The sequence below is a fragment of the Lytechinus pictus genome, chromosome 11 (genome assembly GCF_037042905.1).
Source record: "Lytechinus pictus isolate F3 Inbred chromosome 11, Lp3.0, whole genome shotgun sequence".
In the NCBI taxonomy this organism is placed as follows: domain Eukaryota; kingdom Metazoa; phylum Echinodermata; class Echinoidea; order Temnopleuroida; family Toxopneustidae; genus Lytechinus; species Lytechinus pictus.
In genome coordinates, this window is record NC_087255.1 from 28,529,931 (window position 1) to 28,552,953 (window position 23,023).

General features: G+C 35.6%; 2 protein-coding genes across 5 annotated transcripts; both read right to left on the minus strand.

The window, feature by feature from the left end:
- Positions 1 to 1,033: 1,033 nt before the first annotated feature.
- LOC129271633 (phospholipase A2-like) lies at positions 1,034 to 9,124 on the minus strand. Its single transcript, XM_054908935.2, has 5 exons — positions 8,915 to 9,124; positions 7,748 to 7,810; positions 6,745 to 6,892; positions 3,356 to 3,486; positions 1,034 to 2,390 (listed from the first exon to the last, which is right to left on the minus strand). The coding sequence occupies exons 2-5, from the start codon at positions 7,800 to 7,802 to the stop codon at positions 2,221 to 2,223; spliced, it is 504 nt and encodes a 167-aa protein (XP_054764910.2). The 5' UTR covers positions 7,803 to 7,810; positions 8,915 to 9,124; the 3' UTR covers positions 1,034 to 2,220.
- Positions 9,125 to 10,503: 1,379 nt separating this feature from the next.
- Positions 10,504 to 20,771, minus strand: LOC129271634 (F-box only protein 4-like). Of its 4 annotated transcripts, none has more exons than XM_054908937.2 (8): positions 20,313 to 20,771; positions 19,649 to 19,807; positions 18,860 to 19,068; positions 17,115 to 17,332; positions 16,020 to 16,095; positions 15,203 to 15,459; positions 14,466 to 14,638; positions 10,504 to 12,969 (listed from the first exon to the last, which is right to left on the minus strand). In XM_054908937.2, exons 2-8 carry the CDS (start codon positions 19,787 to 19,789, stop codon positions 12,889 to 12,891), a joined length of 1,155 nt encoding a protein of 384 aa, XP_054764912.2. In that variant the 5' UTR covers positions 19,790 to 19,807; positions 20,313 to 20,771; the 3' UTR covers positions 10,504 to 12,888. The 4 variants fall into 4 exon arrangements, with proteins under 4 accessions (XP_054764912.2, XP_063962348.1, XP_063962347.1 ...); XM_064106278.1 differs by having other exon boundaries at positions 10,532 to 12,969; positions 17,112 to 17,332; XM_064106277.1 differs by lacking the exon at positions 20,313 to 20,771 and having other exon boundaries at positions 10,532 to 12,969; positions 17,112 to 17,332; positions 19,649 to 20,041.
- Between the last annotated feature and the right edge of the window lie 2,252 nt (positions 20,772 to 23,023).

A 23,023-nucleotide genomic window follows, 5' to 3' on the forward strand; every position in this document is an offset into this window, starting at 1 on the left:
AAAATTTGTCAGTTAAAATCATTGGCAATTAAGCATGGGCGGAAATCTGTCCCCCAAGGTAGGGGAGACCAGGGGCTGGAAAATTCGGCAAGCCCCCACCCAAAAAAAAAAAAAAAAAAAAAAAAAAAAGTTTTTTACCCAAAATGTAAGGTCATTTAGTAAAAAATACAGGTATTATTTCGGTTTTGAATAATGTTTTTTCTCCATCATGAAAGACCAAAAATAGTAGGGGGGCATTTGATATTGTGTCCCCTACTCTTTCTGGTAGGGGGACGCGTCCCCCTGGGATTTCCGACCATGCTGGCAAGTTGTTCCTTAAAACACGCCCTGTGTTTAACTTTGCCGCATTATCCGACTTCTCGTAAAATAAATATGACCTACCTGCATCACGCACTCATTCATTCATGTATGATTATGCCAATCTTTAATTATATTCATATCTTTATTCACTGATTATTATCATAACTTCAACACATCTGCTCCATAAATAATGATAATAATAACTTCTTCGTCTTCTTCTTCTTCTTCTCTTTTCTCTTTTTTTTTTCTTCTTCTTTATTCAGTAATAAGAGGCACATAACACAATGAAAATGGTATCTTTGCCCTAGTGTCATCTGCCTTCCATCATGTATCCCCCGCCCCTCTCTCTTCCATTCTCTCCCCTCTCCACCTCTCTTTCTCCCTCTCTCCTTCTCTTGTCTGACGGTCTGCCCCCCCCCCCTCTCCCCCAGCCTCCTTCTATACCTATATTTTTCATGTGCTGTAATCTACTCAATATTTATTTTATTTTGTATATTTTACTCAACATTGCACATTTGTCAAATCTTGATAAAATGGACGATCTGAATCTGAACCACTTTCTCATTCTTCTTCTCCCTATGCACTCCCACCCCTTTCATAATTCCCGTTCTCCCACTTTTCAACTCTCCTGTCTTTCTCGCATCTACCCCCCCCCCCCCACCCTCCACACTCCACCTATAAATAGTCAGTTGGTAGTACATACATATAAACGACCAAATATCAAACTTGAAAGTTGTTTACAACAAAATATTAATTTACATATACATTTTTTACAATTCTTTTATACAATTTAAATTACAACATGATTCTCATAATACATGTATATGTACAGACATAAGGTGACGCTATCCTTTGTCAAATTAAACACAGAGGGAAAAATAGTGCTATATAAAACTAATACTTTTATTGTTTATACTCCCTAATTTCTGTTTTTACTTCTCTTTTTCCTTCCCTTCCCTTTTAACCTGTCAACATAATTATTTGCATAAACTTGTGAATGGGTATAATAAGGTGGCTGAAAAACCAAAGGTGTTAACTACTGGAATTCTCAGAATACACCAATGATTTTGAGAAAAGTTGTGTTTGATGATCCAAGTAAAATGTTGTAAATCATATGTGCGACTGCGTGTTTTAGTAACAAAATATTTACTTCATTAACATGACTGAGATGTGATGAAATCTTTGTCGTTGTTGTTTTGTTATGCAATATGAATATGGATTGAATTTAAGACTTTAGAGTCTTAATTTTAAAAGAATTTGAAGGCTTTATCATTTCCAGTAAGTCCATGGTGCTATATACTGATTAGTTGATGCGATTTCTCAAAATGCCATAAGCAGTGAGTTATGTCCTTCTGTGCCCCGACTTCCGTAAATTACACAATGGTTAGGATTAATCACTAATTTTGAAAGAACAATTCTGATTGCTTCCTAGTCAGTCCACTGAGCAAAATGCTCATGCAACGATGATCTTGATAGGCCATTTCATTTAGCGATTAATCGCTAATCTTTGTGTTACGGGACCCAGACGGCCGATCAAAGCTAGGACGTTATTTCCACCAATGGTATCCACAACCGGTCGATTTGGAGTGTGTTTCAGAGTGGCTGTAGCAACATACTCAAATGTATGAAATTGTCGAACAGATAGGTGGATCGGTGGTATTCATGTTGGAAAGTTTATTGACTGCATATTAGGGGCGGCGCTTAAGGGCGCCTCTATTGTTTTCCAAATAGTAAAAACAAAGTAGAAGAAAGACGAGAAAGACCATAACAGATAAAGAAAGGGAGAATAGAAGACAAAAGAGAATAAAAAAGAGTTTTTGATCGTGTATTGAACTCTTTATTACCACTGTAATTAAAAGAATATATATTATCTGCCCCCCCTCCCTTAAAAAAGTCAAAATACGCTGGTGCCGCTCCTTCTTATTCTAGTGGACAAAAGTCAGCTTGCATCCACTTCCGTCTCTCACATTTTGTCTTCCGGTTGTAATTCTTATACTGAATATCGTATTTGGATTCATGTTTAGATAGACAAATAGCAGCCGATCGATCGCATTGGCAGAGTTCGTAGGCACATGGGTCGTTAGATTCCGCTAAAGAAAAAAAAAGGTAAACAGACAAACTTATTACTTAGTTATAACAATTATATCTCTTAATAAAATAGATTCATTCTTATTACCATTAATTCCCTTTGTTTATTTTTTAGAATAAACTCCTATTGGATAATGAACTATATGGTATCACAATTTAAAATGGTTTGATTGCTTTTATAAATATTATGCAATCGGGAAAAGGGTTTAGAAAATAATGTATAATAATGTATAAAAACCTAAGCATACAAGATATTGCAATTTTCTTGCTAAAATTGTAGATTCAGTGCCACATTATAATTAATAAGGTACAAAAAAAATCATGGGTATAAATATTTTAAACCGGTGGTCATGGGTATATTGTATAGGGGAGAAGAAAGAAGTTAAGTTTTATTTTAAAATATAATAAATTGTTGTGTATTTGCATTTGCAAGTCCACCTGTTTAATATTCTTTCACTTCTTCACTATATATTACTTGGGCGCCCCCCCCCTCCACTTACACCTCCATGCCTGTACTCGATCTGCACTGGATCTTTCCACTCAAATAAGAGAAAATAGAATAATTGATTTTTAAGGAGTTTAAATGATAGATTTGAGTGAATTATTATTCTGAGGATTTTTTTTATGACAATAAGGTAAATTAATATCATCAATCCATGTTAGCTAGGAATTGAAATTTGTTGACCTTACAGACTCAAACACATCTCTTTTTCACTAGGTAAAAACCACCTTCTTTGAAGAAATGGAATAAATAACATACGTTATCAATATAATGTGGATAAAACTATCAATGTGTGTTATTATACCAGATATTACAAACCAAATATTTATCTCATGAATTTCCATTTTGTAGAGTAAATCATCTTTGAGCTCAGTTTAAGTTCGTTTTTATTCTATGCAAAAGCCGAAGTACATTGTAAGAAAAAAAGAAGTCTATATTAAGGAATTTAGAATTTGTTTTACTCACTGCATTTGATGTGAGGTCTTCCATCCTTTGTGTATTTAGTGAATGGATAAAGATGACTGAATGTTCCTTTGTTTGTACACGATCCTTCGTCTGATAAACTCTGATAACAGGCATCGTGCTGCTGACAACAACTAAAAAATAGAATAATATAAATATGGAAATGTCTATAATAATAATAGTAATAATAATAATGATAATAATAATAATAATAATAATAATAATAATAATAATAATAATAATAATAATAATAATAATAATAATAATACCTGATATACTGACGAGTATATCCCTCGATTATGATAAATGTCAGGCAATATACTCCATTAACAAGCAAGCATCTATCTTATTGGCACAACATCGACTGACACTACCCTACGGTGAAAAAGAGAAGGCAAGACTTAAATGCTCCTTTCACAAGAAACTTCAAGAGCAACTTAAATCCAAGCGACTTCATGGCCACCATGAAAAACAGACGCATCGGGAGTTCGTAGACCAGAAAGACACACATCAATGGCTTAAGTCGGCGGGACTAAGAGGTGAAACTGAAGGGTTCGTCTATGCTATTCAGGACCAGGTGGTGAGGACCCGTGCCTACGAAAAATCTATCCTCAGAAGAGACACAGACGACACTTGCAGGATGTGTGGAAAAGAGACCGAAACAATCATGCATTTGGTATCAGCATGTTCGACTCTTGCTGGAACTGAGTACATCACAAGACATGACAATATTGCCAAAGTTATCCATTGGCAACTACTGAAGGATCGCGGTAAAATGACTTGTGATCACGCTTGGGAACATCAGCCACAAACGATCACCACGATCAATAACAGCACCATATATTGGAACTGTGGCATACTAACGGATAGAACCATCAACTGCAACAAGCCGGACATCATCGTCAGAGACAACAACGTAGTAAATATCATTGAGGTCTCTGTTCCCCATGATATCAACATTGCTGTAAAGGAAAGAGACAAACGGCTCAAGTATCAAGACCTAAGGATTGAGATCGAGAGGATGTGGAACGTGAAAGCAGAGGTCACACCAGTCATCATTGGTCACTCAGGAATGGTGAAGAAGGGAATGGAAGCCTGCATAACCAAGATCTCTCCTCACCTTCGGATGTACGACATTCAGAAGGCAGCTATCTTGGGTACAACCAGATTGATAAGAAAGACTCTCGGACATTAGTAGTGTAAAGTTCCTAGTTGCACTTGAAATTACTTGGTGCTTTTTGTTAGAGCAAAGTTATTCAAGAAAAAAATACGGACTTGATCCTGTTTAGAGGAATAATAATAATAATAATAATAATAATAATAATAATAATAATAATAATAATAATGATGATAATGATAATAATAAATTGGAACTGTGGCATACTAACGGATAGAACCATCAACTGCAACAAGCCGGACATCATCGTCAGAGACAACAACGTAGTAAATATCATTGAGGTCTCTGTTCCCCACGATATCAACATTGCTGTAAAGGAAAGAGACAAACGGCTCAAGTATCAAGACCTAAGGATTGAGATCGAGAGGATGTGGAACGTGAAAGCAGAGGTCACACCAGTCATAATTGGTCACTCAGGAATGGTGAAGAAGGGAATGGAAGCCTGCATAACCAAGATCTCTCCTCACCTTCGGATGTACGACATTCAGAAGGCAGCTATCTTGGGTACAACCAGATTGATAAGAAAGACTCTCGGACATTAGTAGTGTAAAGTTCCTAGTTGCACTTGAAATTACTTGGTGCTTTTTGTTAGAGCAAAGTTATTCAAGAAAAAAATACGGACTTGATCCTGTTTAGAGGAATAATAATAATAATAATAATAATAATAATAATAATAATAATAATAATAATAATAATAATAATAAATGGCTTAAGTCGGCGGGACTAAGAGGTGAAACTGAAGGGTTCGTCTATGCTATTCAGGACCAGGTGGTGAGGACCCGTGCCTACGAAAAATCTATCCTCAGAAGAGACACAGACGACACTTGCAGGATGTGTGGAAAAGAGACCGAAACAATCATGCATTTGGTATCAGCATGTTCGACTCTTGCTGGAACTGAGTACATCACAAGACATGACAATATTGCCAAAGTTATCCATTGGCAACTACTGAAGGATCGCGGTAAAATGACTTGTGATCACGCTTGGGAACATCAGCCACAAACGATCACCACGATCAATAACAGCACCATATATTGGAACTGTGGCATACTAACGGATAGAACCATCAACTGCAACAAGCCGGACATCATCGTCAGAGACAACAACGTAGTAAATATCATTGAGGTCTCTGTTCCCCATGATATCAACATTGCTGTAAAGGAAAGAGACAAACGGCTCAAGTATCAAGACCTAAGGATTGAGATCGAGAGGATGTGGAACGTGAAAGCAGAGGTCACACCAGTCATCATTGGTCACTCAGGAATGGTGAAGAAGGGAATGGAAGCCTGCATAACCAAGATCTCTCCTCACCTTCGGATGTACGACATTCAGAAGGCAGCTATCTTGGGTACAACCAGATTGATAAGAAAGACTCTCGGACATTAGTAGTGTAAAGTTCCTAGTTGCACTTGAAATTACTTGGTGCTTTTTGTTAGAGCAAAGTTATTCAAGAAAAAAATACGGACTTGATCCTGTTTAGAGGAATAATAATAATAATAATAATGATGATGATGATGATGATGATGATGATGATGATGATGATGATGATGATGATGATAATAATAATAATAATAATAACAACAATAATAATTATAATAATAATGATAACAATAATAATTATAATAATAATGATAATGATGATGATGATGATGATGATAATAATAATAATAATAAACACAGCATGCATCATCCAGCAAACTATTCTGATACATAAATAGAGAGAAAGATGTAAGTTTAAAGGAGAAAGGCATTACAAAGTCATCCAGCAATATCTTACAAAAATAAGATGAAAAAAATAGGATTCAATTATGTTTTGAAGTGATTTTTTTAAGTTTCGAGCGGTTACGCTGATCAAATTCAAATTCATTTATTTTCACATCTCTAACAAAACAAACAAAATACAGTACATCGTGATCGAAAAAATCAAAATAATGATTCCATAATGATAGAGTAAAATAACAATGAAAATTGCAAAATTTGGACAAAATAACAAAATACCTAAGGTACTGAATGGGATGCGAGGAAGTAGCAAAACGGCAATATATGCCTATCTAGGCAACTCCCTGATTAGCATTCATTACTGATAATAATCAGATGATAGCAATGAAAATTTACTTTGACGACTTTTACTGTAATATTACATTATTTCATTTCTACAATATATATGATTTGATAATAATAACACTGCGCCTCGAAATAGAAAAGGGATATTTACCAGTCTATTTCATCTTTAGGCAATCCTGTCCCACCAATTCCACAGTAACAACCATATCCATTGAATCTTCCATAAGCTCCAAATATAGAATGAAGCTTCGGATCTAGCCATCCGAGCATGCTTCCCAGACTTATTACATTTCCTTCCACTGTAAAAACAAACATATATTAAAATTTTGTGTGAATAATCACTCAATATTTTGGTTAAAAGGATGGAAAATCGATGTTTATTGGGTAAAATTTACTTCATCAGAACCAAAAAAAAAATGAACTATCACTTTCGAATCCATTGTTTGAAAAAAGTTGTGTCAATATTAACCTAATGTTGGGTTAAAGCATGTATGCATGTTTCTTAGGTAATTTATTTCAATATAAACGAGAATAAAAGCAAGCTTATCACATTTCATTCCATTGGGGAAAAGGGAAGAAAAATTAGAGTAATGGTTGTGTCAAAATTGAGTCAATATTGGGTAAATAAGAGGTCATATATGCTCCTATTTTCTGAAAACGTAAATTAACTTAATTTTACAACCTCTCCCCCAAACAATCATGCTGAGCTTTGAACCACATCTTACCACCTTTACCTCCTTTTACCACCCCCTTTACCACTCCTCCCCCCCCAAAAAAAAAATCATATGCATGATCATTGTAATGCAGTATTGTGTAAATTCTAGACCCAAGTAGCAGCAGAAGCAGTAGTAGTAGCAGCAGTAGTAGTAGTATAGTAGTAGTAGTAGTAGTAGTAGTAGTAGTAGTAGTAGTAGTAGTAGTAGTAGTAGTAGTAGTAGTAGTAGTAGTAGTAGTAGTTCATTTATTTTAGATTTATCAATATTATTTAAAAAATGTAATTTCATCTAATCACGTCAACTAGATTTAATTTTCTCTAACTTCCAGTTAACAATGCATGGTTTAAAAACATGCAGTATATATGAGAGAGTTTATGAGGCGGACGCATAATTGTTTAATAGTTGATTAATTTTGTTTTAAACAAGATGTTGACTTACCTATATACAAAAGAGAAAGCCCGATTATAACGAAGATCAGTCCTGAAGATTTCATGTTTATTTCTAGGAATAAAAAGGGCATAAAATATCAACATGAATAGTTAATTTGAATTCCGTTTAGATTAAGTTTCATTAAGAGTTTTGTGTCTTACTCTTCAAATCGCCCCTCAAAACTCACTTATTTCAGCTACACAACCATGACAACGGTGCAGTCTCATCCAATAAGTTCATTACTATAGTAATTAACTTATTGGATGAGACGTACTGTACCTATGGGTGTTTTAACAGAAATATGTTTCAGTGTAAATGTTGTAGATCATCATCATCATATCCAATCACTTGGATTATTTCTTTTTTATAATTAGATGAATGCGAGATATAGGCCTACATATCTCAAGATAATCAACTAGAGCCAAAATATTTCATATATGTTTTGCCATTCTTAAAAAATAAAGGACACATTTATCTAAAATTCTCCACTCCTATTTTTTTTTAATCTAGAATAACATTATATTATGATATTTAGTAGGCCTACCTGAAGCCACGATATAAGTTATGGCTGATCCCCGTTCCATTATTCATTTGCTCATTATTGAGGAGTACAGTTACTTTACTTAGCTTGGTCCTTGCATTAAAACAATGATCAATACATATAAAGTGATCACGAACAAAGTAAAGAAGAAAAATGACATAAAGACCAGACCAACATGGAAACATATTATAATTGCATATATATAGCATAACATTATATGCACAAACTGGAATTGTTGTGCCACATTGAATCTTTCGGTTATTTGTAGGCACATCAAAACACTAAATTTTGTTTAAGTTATTCACTGTCGAATTCAACTCGAGATTTCAATTTATTAGTCTCTTATATAAACATTGAAACGTTTTCTCCACTTATTTTTACATGATAATTTAACCCCCAAAATGCATGACGGTTACTAATTATACATATAAGAAATTGTCGAGTTCTTCAACCATGAAAATACAATAAAATGTAATATAGATGTCATCAAAGCAAAAGGTGGACTATGCCTATATACCCTTTAAAACCGAAACTTGTTTGCACAGTGGCCACACAAGAATGTATCCTAACAAAATAATCTTGATATATTCCTATTAAAGTTCCTGATAAAAAATATCAGAAGTGAAAAATATTACCTATTTTGCACACGATTATACACGACAGCTGCTCGTCATGGCGTTGCAGGTTACAGTGCGATACGTATCTATGCAGGCGCCATCTTAATTAAGGACGCCAAAACCACCCCAAAACATAAAATGATGCGAAGAATATGCACCTGTGTATGGCACTGAGTGGTGTGAGTGCAAATATTGTGTTGGGGATCGGACAATAGGTTAACTTTCTATGACGATTTGTTTAGTTTGGACACTGGCAGGACAATCATCTCTCTACATAACGAGAGAGGTGGGGAAACTGGACATGTATCGATTTTGTGCAGGGTAAAGGGGGGAGGGGGTAAAGAGCCATCTCCATGGGCTTGAAAAGCTGAAGTTCGTGTTTGTAACTCTACATTTTGGTAGTAGAAGAGACGTATCCGCGACAGTCTCCGAGAAATTGCAAGAATTTTTTAGATTTCTTCTTCTTCCGTTGAGTAGGTCCTCTTTAAAGAGTATAGTCGTACTTTACTGAGGCCGCAATCACAAAAACACATGACATTTGGTGCAGTTGAACATAACTAAACTATAGTGCAAGTAAGAAGATGCATCTCAACTGGAGAGCTAAGGGTGAGTGGTTCAAGGTGGCTCCTGAAAGACTCAGTTGAAGGAGCCAAAACCACTTTTATTATCTTATGGGATCTTAAGAGAGTTCCAAGCGGTGACGATTCCATCATCAGTTGCGGAAACTTGTATTCTTTTTCGAACAATTATTTGGCTTAGGGTCAGACTATTTTTGTTTATCATCATTAAAGCAGATGTCTGAGAGACGCCCCCATGACTAAGGAAACTTCTCTCTGATAACCCAAGGAGATATCCCCGTGACATTCAAGCAAATTTATTGATATCTAGCTCCTTATAGAAAATCGAAGAGGTTGGAAAGAACAAAAGGAAGAAGAATCACGACAAAAAGACGAACAATAAGGAGGAGGAGGAGGGAAGTGATGTGGAAGAGCAAGATGAATGAGATGAATAAAAAGAAGAAGTAATGAGAGAGAAGGGGACAAAGAAGAAAGTGGAGAAGAAGACAGAGCAAAAGACAAGGAGGCAGATGAGGAGATAGGAAAGGGAGAAGAAAGGGATGAACAAGAAAAAAAAACGATGGAGAAGATGAAGATTGAGGAGAAAGAGAGAAAGAAAGTAGTCTATTCAATACCTCCACTTCACTTGTGTGGCAAATGTTACATGAAATTCACCCCTCCCTCCACCTTTTCTCCCTCTCTCTCTCTACTTATGTGTATATATCTCTCTCGCCCTTTCTCCGGCCTTGTCCCCAGGATAGCCCCAGCTCTTTTCTCTTTCCTTCCCCCAGATCTCGCCCTCTATCATAAAGATACTGATCGCAGGCTACATGGTTAACCCTGCTTAAGCAAATTGAAGTAAGAAAAAAATTGACGATAGATACAGATTTATCATTAAGATTTGATTTTAAAAGTAGATAATAATTGCATGATATTAATTTTTGTATTTAAATAAATATATCTATATTTATCAAATACTTAATTCATTACACTTGATATTTCCACAAAACTCCACATAAGATAAAACTAATTGAAAATGTGAAATATAATCAGACTAGCATACAATGATTTTTCTTTTCAGCCATTTTTAATTTACATAAATTTGCATGTAAAATATATAATATCTATATTTACAAATGACTATCTTTATACAGAAAGCCAAGGTTTATTACAGAAATTGGTGTCCAAGACCAATATCGATATTATTATTCAACAAACAGACAAATACATAAATGTATGAGGATTGGCAGAGACTTTGCATCTAGACTTCTAGTTCGGCATATTTTTCCCCTTTTGCTCCTATTAGTCATATCCCCCCTTCCCACACAACATCCTCAAACTTTTATAAATATGGATCCATCAGTGTGACATATTAAATATTATAAACTATGAATATATTCAGACTAAAACTCTATGCCAAATTGCATGTTTTGCAGACTTAGAAATAAAAGATATGCACCATACAACTTTTCATAATAAATTTAAGTACACTGTGTTCAAAATATAAGAGTCATAAGAAAACACAGATAGGCACTGCACAGAAAACAGGCAGCAAGTATGACATTCTAGAAAAATATAGATTATATTATATTAATAACTTTAAAATAACAAATCTATCACCATGATTCTTCATAGCTTAAGACCTATCAAAAAATTTTTTTTTTTGAAGAACGCTGATGAAAACAATCAATTTTATATTATTTTCTTGAGGATCTTAAGGTAAAAGGTCATCTAGGGGTCAAAAGATCTTATTGCATCTTTATTGATCGCAAAATAAGGCGAGACTCGTGGTTCATGAGTCAATCTTGTTACTATTATTATAATTATCAGTTTTTATCATTATCATCATCGTTACCATCATTATCATTATTATTATTACTATTATCATTATCGCTTTATTCATCATCATCGTCGTTATCATCATCATCATTACCATTACTATCATTATCACTATTTTCTTTATCTTCATTTCCCTCATTATAATATTAATAATGAAAATGTATTTGACCGGAATACATAAACCAAACACATGATGAAAAATGTGATAAAGGGTTTCAAGATTTGCTATGAAACCCCCAGCTGCCTAAAACGAACAACCTATTACACAATGACTATCATAACAATTACAAGAAAATTATACGACTTGTCAACCTGCAAATGGGCAAACCTGTACTATATGGCACCTTGTCCAAATTCTGTGCCACACTTTTATCAGGGATCCCACTGTACTGGCACTATGGCTTGTATTCGTAACTCTGGTTTAATTTAAACCTCCTGGTCTAAAGTTGGTTTTAACTATGTATAGATAATGGGGACATAAATCTTTTAACATTACAGGTTCGGTTTACAAGCTCATCTCTTACACAGGTGATTCATAACAGTCTGGGATTAGTACTTTAACTGAACCAGATTTATTTGCCATTGTATCATGATGAAAGAGTATTGAGGACACAAGAAACATACAATGCTCACAAGATTTTGACATTTTTGGCTTTCCATAATTTCAACACAGAGTTAGACCATGGCCTAGGTTAAACCAGACTTCAGACTTTTTATGGCACCTCACATCACCCAATGTTTTTCCTATGATGAAATGTGGGCAGATTATGGGTTCCCTGAGAGCAAGAGAGACACAACTTTTACCTTCACAGAGTTGCTTAATAATCAAATTTCTGCTGAGATCTCTTCATATATAACTTAATATTGCACATGACCACTCAATTCTGTTGGAATGTGGACCATTTGTATTAGGGGCAAATTTAAAGATGGGTAGTTTTTATCAATTCATTGATTCACACAGATAACATGGAGGAACGTACATCAAAGATGTCTCAATGAGCCAAGGAAACGGCTGAAAATTTGAAATTCTACATGATTCCAATCAAATTTCTAATCATTTATACATAATTTGTAACATATAAACAAAATAGCATTTTGAAACTTTCACTTACTATCATCGTTTTATGCACAATACATCTTTATAGCATTTAAAATTTTCACTTATCTTTACATTAATGCAGAAATGCAGGATTATGCAAATGAGAGATGACATCACACACAAACACACTATTTCTTTTGTATTCCATTACATGAAAATAGAAACATCAAGTTTTCCCTCCTTCAATGTAAGGCATGGTCAAATAGTCCACCTTTAAAGTAGCCTTAAAGTTATAAAGAAATATTTGCCCCTTTGCAACCATCAAGATGATGAAGTTCTATATCATCAAATGCTCTGTGCCGCTAAAGAACATAGGCAGTTGACAACTTCTTCTGGGTCAAGTTTACTTTTCTTACTTGACCAATGTTTCCTCAGATTGGTTTTAAATGAGTTTGTAGTTGAACTCCCTCCTAACTGAAAGGTCAAAGAGATTCCTCCCTGCTGTTGCCGAGTAACCAATCAACATCAAGATGATCTAGAAGGGGTTCTAGGGTTCCTTACATTTTCGGCGCTGATCCAACGAGCCAATCAACCCCCTCTGAAAGGCCACTCAGAGTAGATATGTCACAGTCAACAACCTGAAGGAGAAAAAAGAAATGTCAGAAACTAAATATTAATGAAAGTACCTGTAGTAAATAAAGATTTTATGAAAAAGTCTGTAAAACCAAGGTTAACTTTAACTATATCATCTTAGATCTAGATCTGGTGCAGTTCCATTAACTGAACTCATGAAATCTAAGGTGAAAAAGAATTACACTGTAGATCGCCAACATAGATAAGATGTGGGGCAGTGTATTATTGCTTGGAAAAAGACCCGACATCTGGTTGGAACATCATTAGGGACAGTGATTTTCCGTTTCTAAAAATTGCCTTTTCCGTTTCAGAAAATCTCAAATTCCGTTTCAGCATGTCTGAAAACGGAAATTCCGTTTCCCCATAGACTTTGTGTACATGAAAAAGTGACAATTTCGTTTACATAGAAAACCAATACGCAATGAGTAGCGCGATGTCAAAATGCTAGCGCTGGTCAAAATTTGCATCTACCAATGTACCAACATCGCTTTAAAATCCATTTCAATCGAAGAGATTCGAGCTCAAAAACTATTTAGAGAAACATAATCAACATTAATACATCCTCACCTTTCATATTATTTTATGGTTACATGGGATTTTATTGCTGATTTGGGGACTTTTTGGACATCGTTTTGAGCAGTCGACGACTTCCGACCTATCCGCCCTTTTGGATTTGTTGAATCACCGTGATCATTGTATTATGACCGAACGCAGAGGGCAGCAACACACGGCCGTATTCTACTTTATATGCGGACGTCAGTGTAAACTAATTTAGATACGATCGAGTGATGGAGGGGCTTGAGTGTAGTTACGATGTGTTGATTGTCATGATTGTTGTTGCAAAGTGAGATCATGTTTTTTTCAGTTGATATTCGTATTTTGTTGAGGATTTGGGATTAATTTCTGTTGATATTTTGTGCATTTTGAGAAAAAACAAGTTTTCTGTGATTTTCCGTTTGAAAAGCCACTTTCCGTTTCAAAAGGCCGATTCCGTGAATTCCGTCCGTTTTCCGCGATCGCGGAAAATCACTGTCCCTACATCATGCTTTTTTTGCTTATTTTCTCAGAATTCCAGAATCCTTTGGCACATAGTTGTGTTCATACCTATAGACACTTGGGTAGTTATGTTACTGGATTCTTAATGAACTCATTTTGAATTCACTACCACAACTGGCATTTATCTACAATCACCATATTATCAACTGCCCCAAAGTTAAGCATCCCAATAATAATCAACTCCCTCAAAAAAAATGTGCACAATATGATTGTACAAGCAGAAAGGCTCACGCAAGTTTTATTTCAGGCTGTATCAAACCCTATTTAAACAATAAATTAATCATATATTTCATAAGGCTACTTTTTTGGTCTTGGGCTATCTGATAATTGGACTATTCTTTAAATCATCGGGGCTAACTTTTGGAAGAAAAATACTCAAATACTTTCATCGTTTACATCTATCACCTGTAAAAAAGTTTTCTCAATGGCAACAAGCAAAACTTACCTTCCAAGGTCGTTGTAGCTTGTCCAGAGAAAGTTGATCCGCTACTCTCACGCAAGGTATTCTGGGTACATCTGGGTTGGCTATGCTGGAAAGAACAAGGAGGGGCTTCCGTTCAGGCGTCCATCTTGAATCCATAAAGGCAAATAGTTCCGGTCTCCCTGAGCTACAAGAACCTGATTTTACAACAAAAAATGAGTTTGATTGTTTAGAAAAAGCTAATGTATACTGATTGGAGTGGTGTTTCATGAAGCTATTTGTATAAGTTAATCTACACATGACTCTGAGCATGACTGGTGACCCTTTCTTGGGCCTAAATCAGACCCTAAATCTTTCTGATTTATCAGCTCAAGATGAAATCTAATGTGTAGATTACATATGTACTGTTTTATTACAAGCATCTGAAAGCAAAGAATTCAATTTGTCAAAATATTATCTGGGATGTAAGAAATTCATCCCACTATGTCAAGCCGGGATAAACTTGGGGTACACCAGATTGGTGCCGAGGTTACGTTTAATTCTTAAGTCGACAATTTTTGTATTCAATTAATAAAATTTGTGTTTTATCTCAGATTTTAAACACCTCTCCAGGAGACATGAAAAACCAGAAAAAAATCTTATTGACTGGTAAAATTTCTTCGCAATTAAAATTGATATATCATTCATAAATCAGTATATGATACTGATTGCAAATTAATATCTTGCAACGTGTCTTATCCTGTCAAAATAGAGTCTTTTACCTTGGTTTAATTGCTGTGCTGCATCAACCACAAATATAAATCCTCCAACCACACGACACATAGACTTAACATGATCATTGGGTTCAAAGTTCAAATAATCTTCATCCACCGTCAAACGACTGGCTGGAGCATCATTCCCATGATCCTCTCCATCGTTAGGACTAGCACCCTCTTCAGCGCCTTGGTTGGGAGGTGAAGTTCGTTTGATGAGTTTGCTCATTCTGGGCTGATTGGAGTCCCGTGCTTCACGTTCCTTCCTGTTGAAGTAATTACATGGAATTTATACAATGGTTGAAAAATAATAACCATCACCTCTATAGTATATTCACAAAGTTTATTTGTACTCTACAACTGAACCCATAAACCAGGATTCATTTAAAAAGGACACAATCCTGATTGTTAATTTCATAGAAATCGGATAAAAGATAAAAACAATAAATATCCGAAAAGGAGCCCTATGACACGACACTTCAGAAAAATGTGTCTAGCTCATGCTAATTCCAACACTAATGTGTTTACCAAGTATTATATTGCTTTGGGGTTTAATTCACAAGATTTGCCACTCTAAAGAACACCAGTCAATGCTAAAAAATGCCTGATATAATTTTGTAAAAATGATCTTCAACCAATTTGTGAAATATTTTATGTAAATTTCTTTAAAGTGCTATTACATCTGTCCTAAAGGCAATTAATATCTGGGTATACACAATATGCAATATGCAAATGCAATAATTGCTGTTGCATCTCTCATGAAAAAACATTTAAAAAAAAGCTTTATTACACTATATCTGAGTAACTATTTACAAGTGATACCAACCTAGTAGCCGAGTACAGGACTACCAGTCTCATTCTGTTCTTGTCATTCACCGTCACTTCAAAACCGGTACCAACACCTGTAGAGATATGATAACAATCTCCATTATTATTCATCATTCACTGACTTACTATTAAAAACTCTATGAACTATATTTAAATTTTACTACCCTTTTTATCTGAAACTTTAATATAGAAAATTGATTTCTTGAAAATTTTCATGAGCAGAATTGGTGCTCAGTATTGTGGTATATGCTGTGTTGCTTTTATTTCCATGGAAACAAGACAAGGGTGGATCCACGATTTATTTGTGCCTAAACTCTTTGGTTAAAGTAATTAACCAAACTTCATAATGCCATATTTTTCTTATTTCATATCCAATTAAGATTAAACCCTAATTCAGGTTTAATTTTTCTACATCCATTATCCACACTTTGTGGGGAAAGATTCCCAGATTTTTTTTTTTTTTTTCACTGACAACTGTTACAACCTACTGAAATACTTGATTGGCTGAGTAAATTTAGCAGTGAATTCACAGATGAGATGCTCTGTGACACACTTCAGTACATAAATTGGGTTTTAAAACTCAAAATTTGGTCTGAAGTTGTGGTCTACTTTCCATTAACCAATTGTGAGACTAATCTTTAACAGTAGAGGTTCAATTCGTCAATATATTTGACTTTTATTCATCATTTTAAAGCATGGGGAAAGAACATAAGCAACATATAATGTAAACACAATTTGGCTTCCAATAATTTAAGCACAGAGTTAGACACTGACCGAGGTGAAACTGGACTAACGAATATACACCTCCCATTCACTTTAATGTAAATTTCCTTCAGCAAAAAATTGATTAAAATTGTGAAGCACTCAAACCAGGTTTATAGGTATTATGGGTACCTGGCTACCTGGAAGGAGTTAATTCTTAGATATATTTGTGTATAGTAAACGGCTGCTAAAGCCTTGGTAATAATATCCAAGTCTTTTGGAAGTGCATAGACGTAGTCATAATGTGACAAATGTGATCTGCGCTTCACAAGAACTATTTATTTTACCCAGTATTATCATTATTATTGAATTGGGCTTAACTACAAGCTACCTGGATACATTGCCGGAAAGACACCGTTCACTTTGATGATGTTGGAGCCATGACCGGTGATGAACTTTCGGACGATGGTAGAGGTGTCGGTCTCTAGGCCGGGGCCGAACATGACGATGATGGGGGTGCGATGCGGAAGGAAAGACCAAAGAAGTCGCGGAATGGATGCAAGGTTGAAGGCTGGATCTTGCTGCAATTCTGGATGACATCTCATGTAGCTAAAAGGCAGAAAAAAAGAGAGAAAATGAAACAGAATTCAACAAAAAATAAATGCTTAAATCTTATTCCTTGAGCCCACTGTTGGCATTTCCATAAATGTACTAATGAAAGAGCATTTTTAATCCATTTGCCTTGCTCATGGGCATAGGTGCTAAGGGAAGGAGATCAAACCTCAAGACTTTTTAAAGCTGGCTTATTAATGCAGTAACTTAACAATCATGAATCAGGCAATCCCCTAAAGATAATTCTGATAAATATAGTACCATAATATATGAATTCTGTTACTGTATAAACCATGGTTACAACCAATGAATCAAAACCACCTTGAAAATTCACCTTCCTTTCATCATACAACCATTTCTACATAAAGAAGACTACACATTTAAAAGTAGCAATCGGGTTTACTCAGGCACAGTACTATCAATTCTCGCTACCCCAAATAGGAACAAAAATCTCATAATGCGCGAGACGAGATAATTTTCACTCCGTCGGGTCGTCATCACCACTTCCGGTTCAGAGTCATGCATGTTCGCGATACTGAGTTTTCCACCACGCTGAAATCGATGCCAATCAGCGTAATATGTACAGATTATCATACTTTTTATTTAATTTGGTCAGTTTTGATTCCATTTGAATTATAAATTAAAATAGAAAATATATTTCACGTGAAAATAATTTTTATTCATGTTTTTATTTGGTTATAAAAAATAAAACAAAAAATGAATATCTTAAAATTTTGCATTTAGTGACCGGCCTGACATCACGATCGTATTCGACTAGACGCTAAATATATACACTACAGCATTCATTCCGTTCAATTTTTCGTCGACCACAAAATGGATAAAAAATCAGTTTCGGAACTTAAAAAATCTTAACTGACAGAGGGATATGGAAAGCGTCGGGCAGAATTAGTGACTTTAGCAGAAAAGGCTGTTACACTGTATCGTGAAAGAAAGGGTTGTGATCACGAACTTTCCGAGCGAAAACGACGTTGTGTTGTTGTGGATGACGGCACTGTTGATCTGAATGGCAAAACAGTGCATTGGACTTCCGAACAGGAAGTTGTAATACCGAAAAGCTATCCCATAATGCAATGCGCGTTACAGGGATTTTTCCCGGATCTCGGCGAAATCGCTATTAGGGGTAGCGAGAATTGATTGTCATGATTGTCCTTTAAATGTGAGAAGATTTGTAGGTTGGCATATGAGGAAATTGGGTGTCACAACATATCCAACTTGACAAGTAGTAGATTTTTATTAAAATGCTCCCATACTCTCCACTTTGCAACTTACATTGATCAGGGGGGTAGTAGAAAGAAAGTAAGGGGATACCTCTTCTTTCCCGGTTTCTCTCCCTCTCAGTTACTCCCCTGGCTTGATCCCCTAAAAGTACATGCACTTACATGTAGGCTAGCTGGTGCCCATAATTCAATAAGGGTTAGAAATTAATATACACTTATTTCATAATTGTTTTGAGCGATCTTTTTAAAGATCATTTCTTCCATCTGTTAAGTGTAAATAACTTACACATCTTTATAATCCACATCCTGTGAAGCAGTGAGGTTTGTGGGATAGGTTCCATGGCTGACCTCTGACCACTTGACCATGTCCTTGTTGAGAACGGACTTCCAGAGATGTTGATCACTGCAGAAGCTATTGCACTGTCTACAGGTAGAACTGAGACTGCAGATGTCTTTGGCATCAAGGTATTGGAGAATGTGAAGAAATGCTTGGACCTAGACAGAGAAGAGGAACAACAACAATTGGACATTGCCCTTCCACATTGTTTTTTTCGTACTGCTTAATAAAATGATAGTTGAATGTAATCTGAAAAAAAATCAAGTTTATTTGGAAAATTTCACAGCAGTCAACTTAGGCAAGCATGCAACAACGAACCTCATCATTTCCAACATCAGGGCAGAGTGGGGGATGACAATCATAGATAATTGTATTGATACTATTACTATGGTAAATAAGCAAAACAATTTTAAGAAAATATTTTTCAATTCACAAGAGAAAAATTAGATCAAATCGTGAATAATGGACAATGACTAATGAAAATTAACAATAACAAATGAATATATAAGAATGATGAATAACAAATAATTTAAAATGAGTAAAGAATGATAAATAATGAAGAATAATAAACACATGAATACAGAATAAAGAAGTATCACAAGGAACAAAAATAGAAAAACAAAAAAGAAAAGAACAAGCTATTGCAGATTGAGATGAGAGTAAAAAAAACAACAACAATAAGTGAGAGCTCAAGTTTTCTCCCTTGAACTAAACCAAAGCAGCTGGAGATATACTCACAGGAATGTTCAGAAGACCAACTTCATCATCATCACCATAGCAACAGCCTCCTTCTTGGGAGCGAGCACCACCAGAATCCTTCATCTCCATCGTGCTCATTCCACCATCACCTAATTCTGCTCCTGGACTTGATGGCTCCATGGTGAAGAAGGACTTGCACTGTTGGGGTAAAACAGATACATCTAGGTTCATCTTTAAGGTCTGGACTTGCTGTGCAAGCTGGTCCAGGTCTAAGAAACTGCCGAGGCCAAATCCAGCTGGTTGACAGGCGTGCCTCGCCAACGCTTCTTCCACTTCACGAACGTTATTCTGGTCCCCGAACATGATGGATCAATATCAATTTAAATAAGCTTGAATTTAAAGCAATTGATACTCGATTAAAAAGTTGAATTGTCGGATTGTTATGCCTTATGCTCTTTTCAGATATAGTCAATCAGTTACTTTTGCCATCCATTCCAACTGGTTATCCGGGCTGGTTATTCACGGGGTTATTCACAAATTCACAAATGGCACAATGTATTTAATTTATTTTAACTTTTGTTACTCAGCTCAGCTCAGTGCAGTGACAGTGTGCAATTTTTTTATTACCGGTAATTCAACTTTAAACAGCCAAGGTAATTTAAAGGTCTATGTGAATTCTGAGAGCTAAATGATTGGATCTTACCGTCGAGATGTCGACTGGTTGATATTTTTCCTGCCTGTTGTATGTCGTGTTGACATTGATTCGTCACTTGCTCGCTCGTTGTAAACAATTACACGTTGGAAGCTATTGCGTAATCGATGTCAAAGCCGATACACTGTACTTCGCACAGACACCGTCGAACTGAAGTTCGACGGCCCGGCGCCGGGCCCGGCGCGCGCTCCCCCGACTCGGCATGGCAGGCCCAGCGAGCTAGCTTCCGGGTAGACACGCTAGCTGCTTTGGAATTGGAGTTTGGACATCGACGACACTGTTGCAATCCGGATTTCGGAAACCACCTGCGGTTTGGTGTAGACTTGACTTTGAAAAATGGCTGCCGCTGCTGGAGATGGACTGATTGTGGAGAACTCCATTAAAGTTTTAACTCAAAATGGAGTTTGTCAGATTGACCTGTGCCTGGGTGATATTACTAAGCTGAAAAAGGAGGATAGTGTTGACGTCCTTATCGTTTCAGCCTTCAGAGGTATTGTGCCATTTGTGGGTTGTGTTTGCATTTTGCAGAGTTTGAAACTGGATTTGGAATTGGAGATTGACTCAATTCTAAATATAAGTTTGAGCAAATTCAAAATAAGAAGAGGTTAATGTTGTTGTTTGTTGGAAATTAATGGCGACCAGTCATATTTGACTATTATCGCCAACTTGTTTGGTCAACTATTATTTTCTTTCTTTTCTTTGACGTGTCCTTTATAATCGTTCCTCTCCTTTCTTTGTTTGTTTTTGTTTCTTGTTTTTTAATAATAATTTTTATTATTATAAAGGCTATCGTATCTTACAGGTTACCGCATGATCCCGTCCCTTCTAACGACACCGTCCAGACATCGTCCTGTCTCTCCGGTGTAGACAGGGGGCTCCCTTTGGGATACTCTATAGTCTTGAAACTCGGAAAAGAAATAGAGCAATAAACTGTTAAAGAGTCTTTTCCCGTGAAATGATCTCGCATATAATTACCAATCAAATACATGTATGTTTGTTTTGTTTTGTAAAGAGAAAATATAAAATTTGATATGGGGAGGTTCGGATTATTCGAAATTTATGGGGGCATCCAAAATGAGGGCTTTAATAAATGAAATGGTGCATTGTTAAATCAAGGTTGTAAGTTAGATGGATATGATCGAGTTAGTAAAAAAAAAAAAATATGTATATACACACACATGCATATACATTTTTTTTTTCCATTTCTTCATCTTTATTCTTTTTCCTTTCATTTCTTCTCCTCTTCCTTCCATTTTCTTTTTTTTCTTTTCTTTTTTCCTCCTTCCTTTCCTTTTCCTTTCTTTTCCTTTCTTTTCCCTTTTATTTTCTCTTTATTTCCTTTGTCTTTCTCAGTTTTTTCTCTTTTCTCTTCTTTTTTTTTTCTCTTTTTCTCTTTTTTCAAAATGATAATGAGCTCTACTGAATACAAGGAATATAACCCAGAGAGAAGAGAGATACATCTTATTCTAAAACAAACAGAACAATAACCATCATCTCATGTGGTCATCATACTCATATAAATGACTGTTGCTGCGACGCAATGCGCGCATTAATTGTTACGTAATCAGTGTCATTTTAATCTTGATTGCTGCGTCATGGTTGCCATGTATATTTGCGCATAATAATAATAATAATCATAATAGTTGCGCGCGTGTTATTAATATTTGTCATGGTTTCAGTATTAACGTTAAAAGGAAAAAGGCTGTGTCAAGTATACAGAAAGAAACAGAAAGCCATATTTGGTAAGTTCGATTACTTTTATTGGATTATTAATTGCACTCTGTTATTACCAAATATTTATTATGAGATTAATGATGAATCGATGTTGTTTTAATGTGAATGATGATGATTAACTAAATTATGTAAATATGAATCTAATGTGTAAACGAGAAGATAATATGTCTGTGTATTTATGATTCTTGTATATCTGTTCTATAATTTTCAGAATGTTATCTGCAACGCTTAATCTACAAAATAATTCTTCTGATCAAAATCGACAATCATCTATTATTAAAGAGTTTTTGTAAATCGTATATGAAACTCGTCCTGTCATTCGTCGTATATTATTGGAAACTCCTCTTGTATAGAGGCAGCCACAATAACATTCAAATTAAGCATCAAGCTGAATAACATTCAAAAAGCTGACAATGGGCATGATGGAGAGAAAAGATAAGCATGATAAGGAAGAATGCGGATCTCTCAAGTCAAAGTGCAGTTCCACGAGGACCGGAGTAAGTCTAGCGGTCTCTGTAGAGCTGGAAATGTTGGAGTTAAAAAAGAAGGCCGCCGCCATGCAAGCAAAATTGTCTTTCAAAGAAAAGGAAAAGAAAGTAAAGGAAATGGAAAGAAAAGCCAAGATGGCACAAGAAGCATACGAAGAGATGCAAGATGCATTAGTCTGCGAGATAGAACTCGCAGAAAACGAAGCTAAGTTAGAAGTGCTGGAAGAATTTGGAAAGGAGAATGGATTGGAGAAATCATCCCTATTGGAAACACTTGGTGTCAATAAAGAAGCTGATATGGAGAGATTTCTGAAGTCATCCGAGGCAGATGTAACGCCTCCTCCAAATCTTGTAGCGGGGCAGTCGCTGCAGAATTTCCAAGTACCTTCTACCCAACAGTCAGGATGGGAGCAGATTGCCAAATCACTGGAAAGATGTGTTACTCAGCTCGGCAACGTAAGTCTCCAACAATGTGCCGCT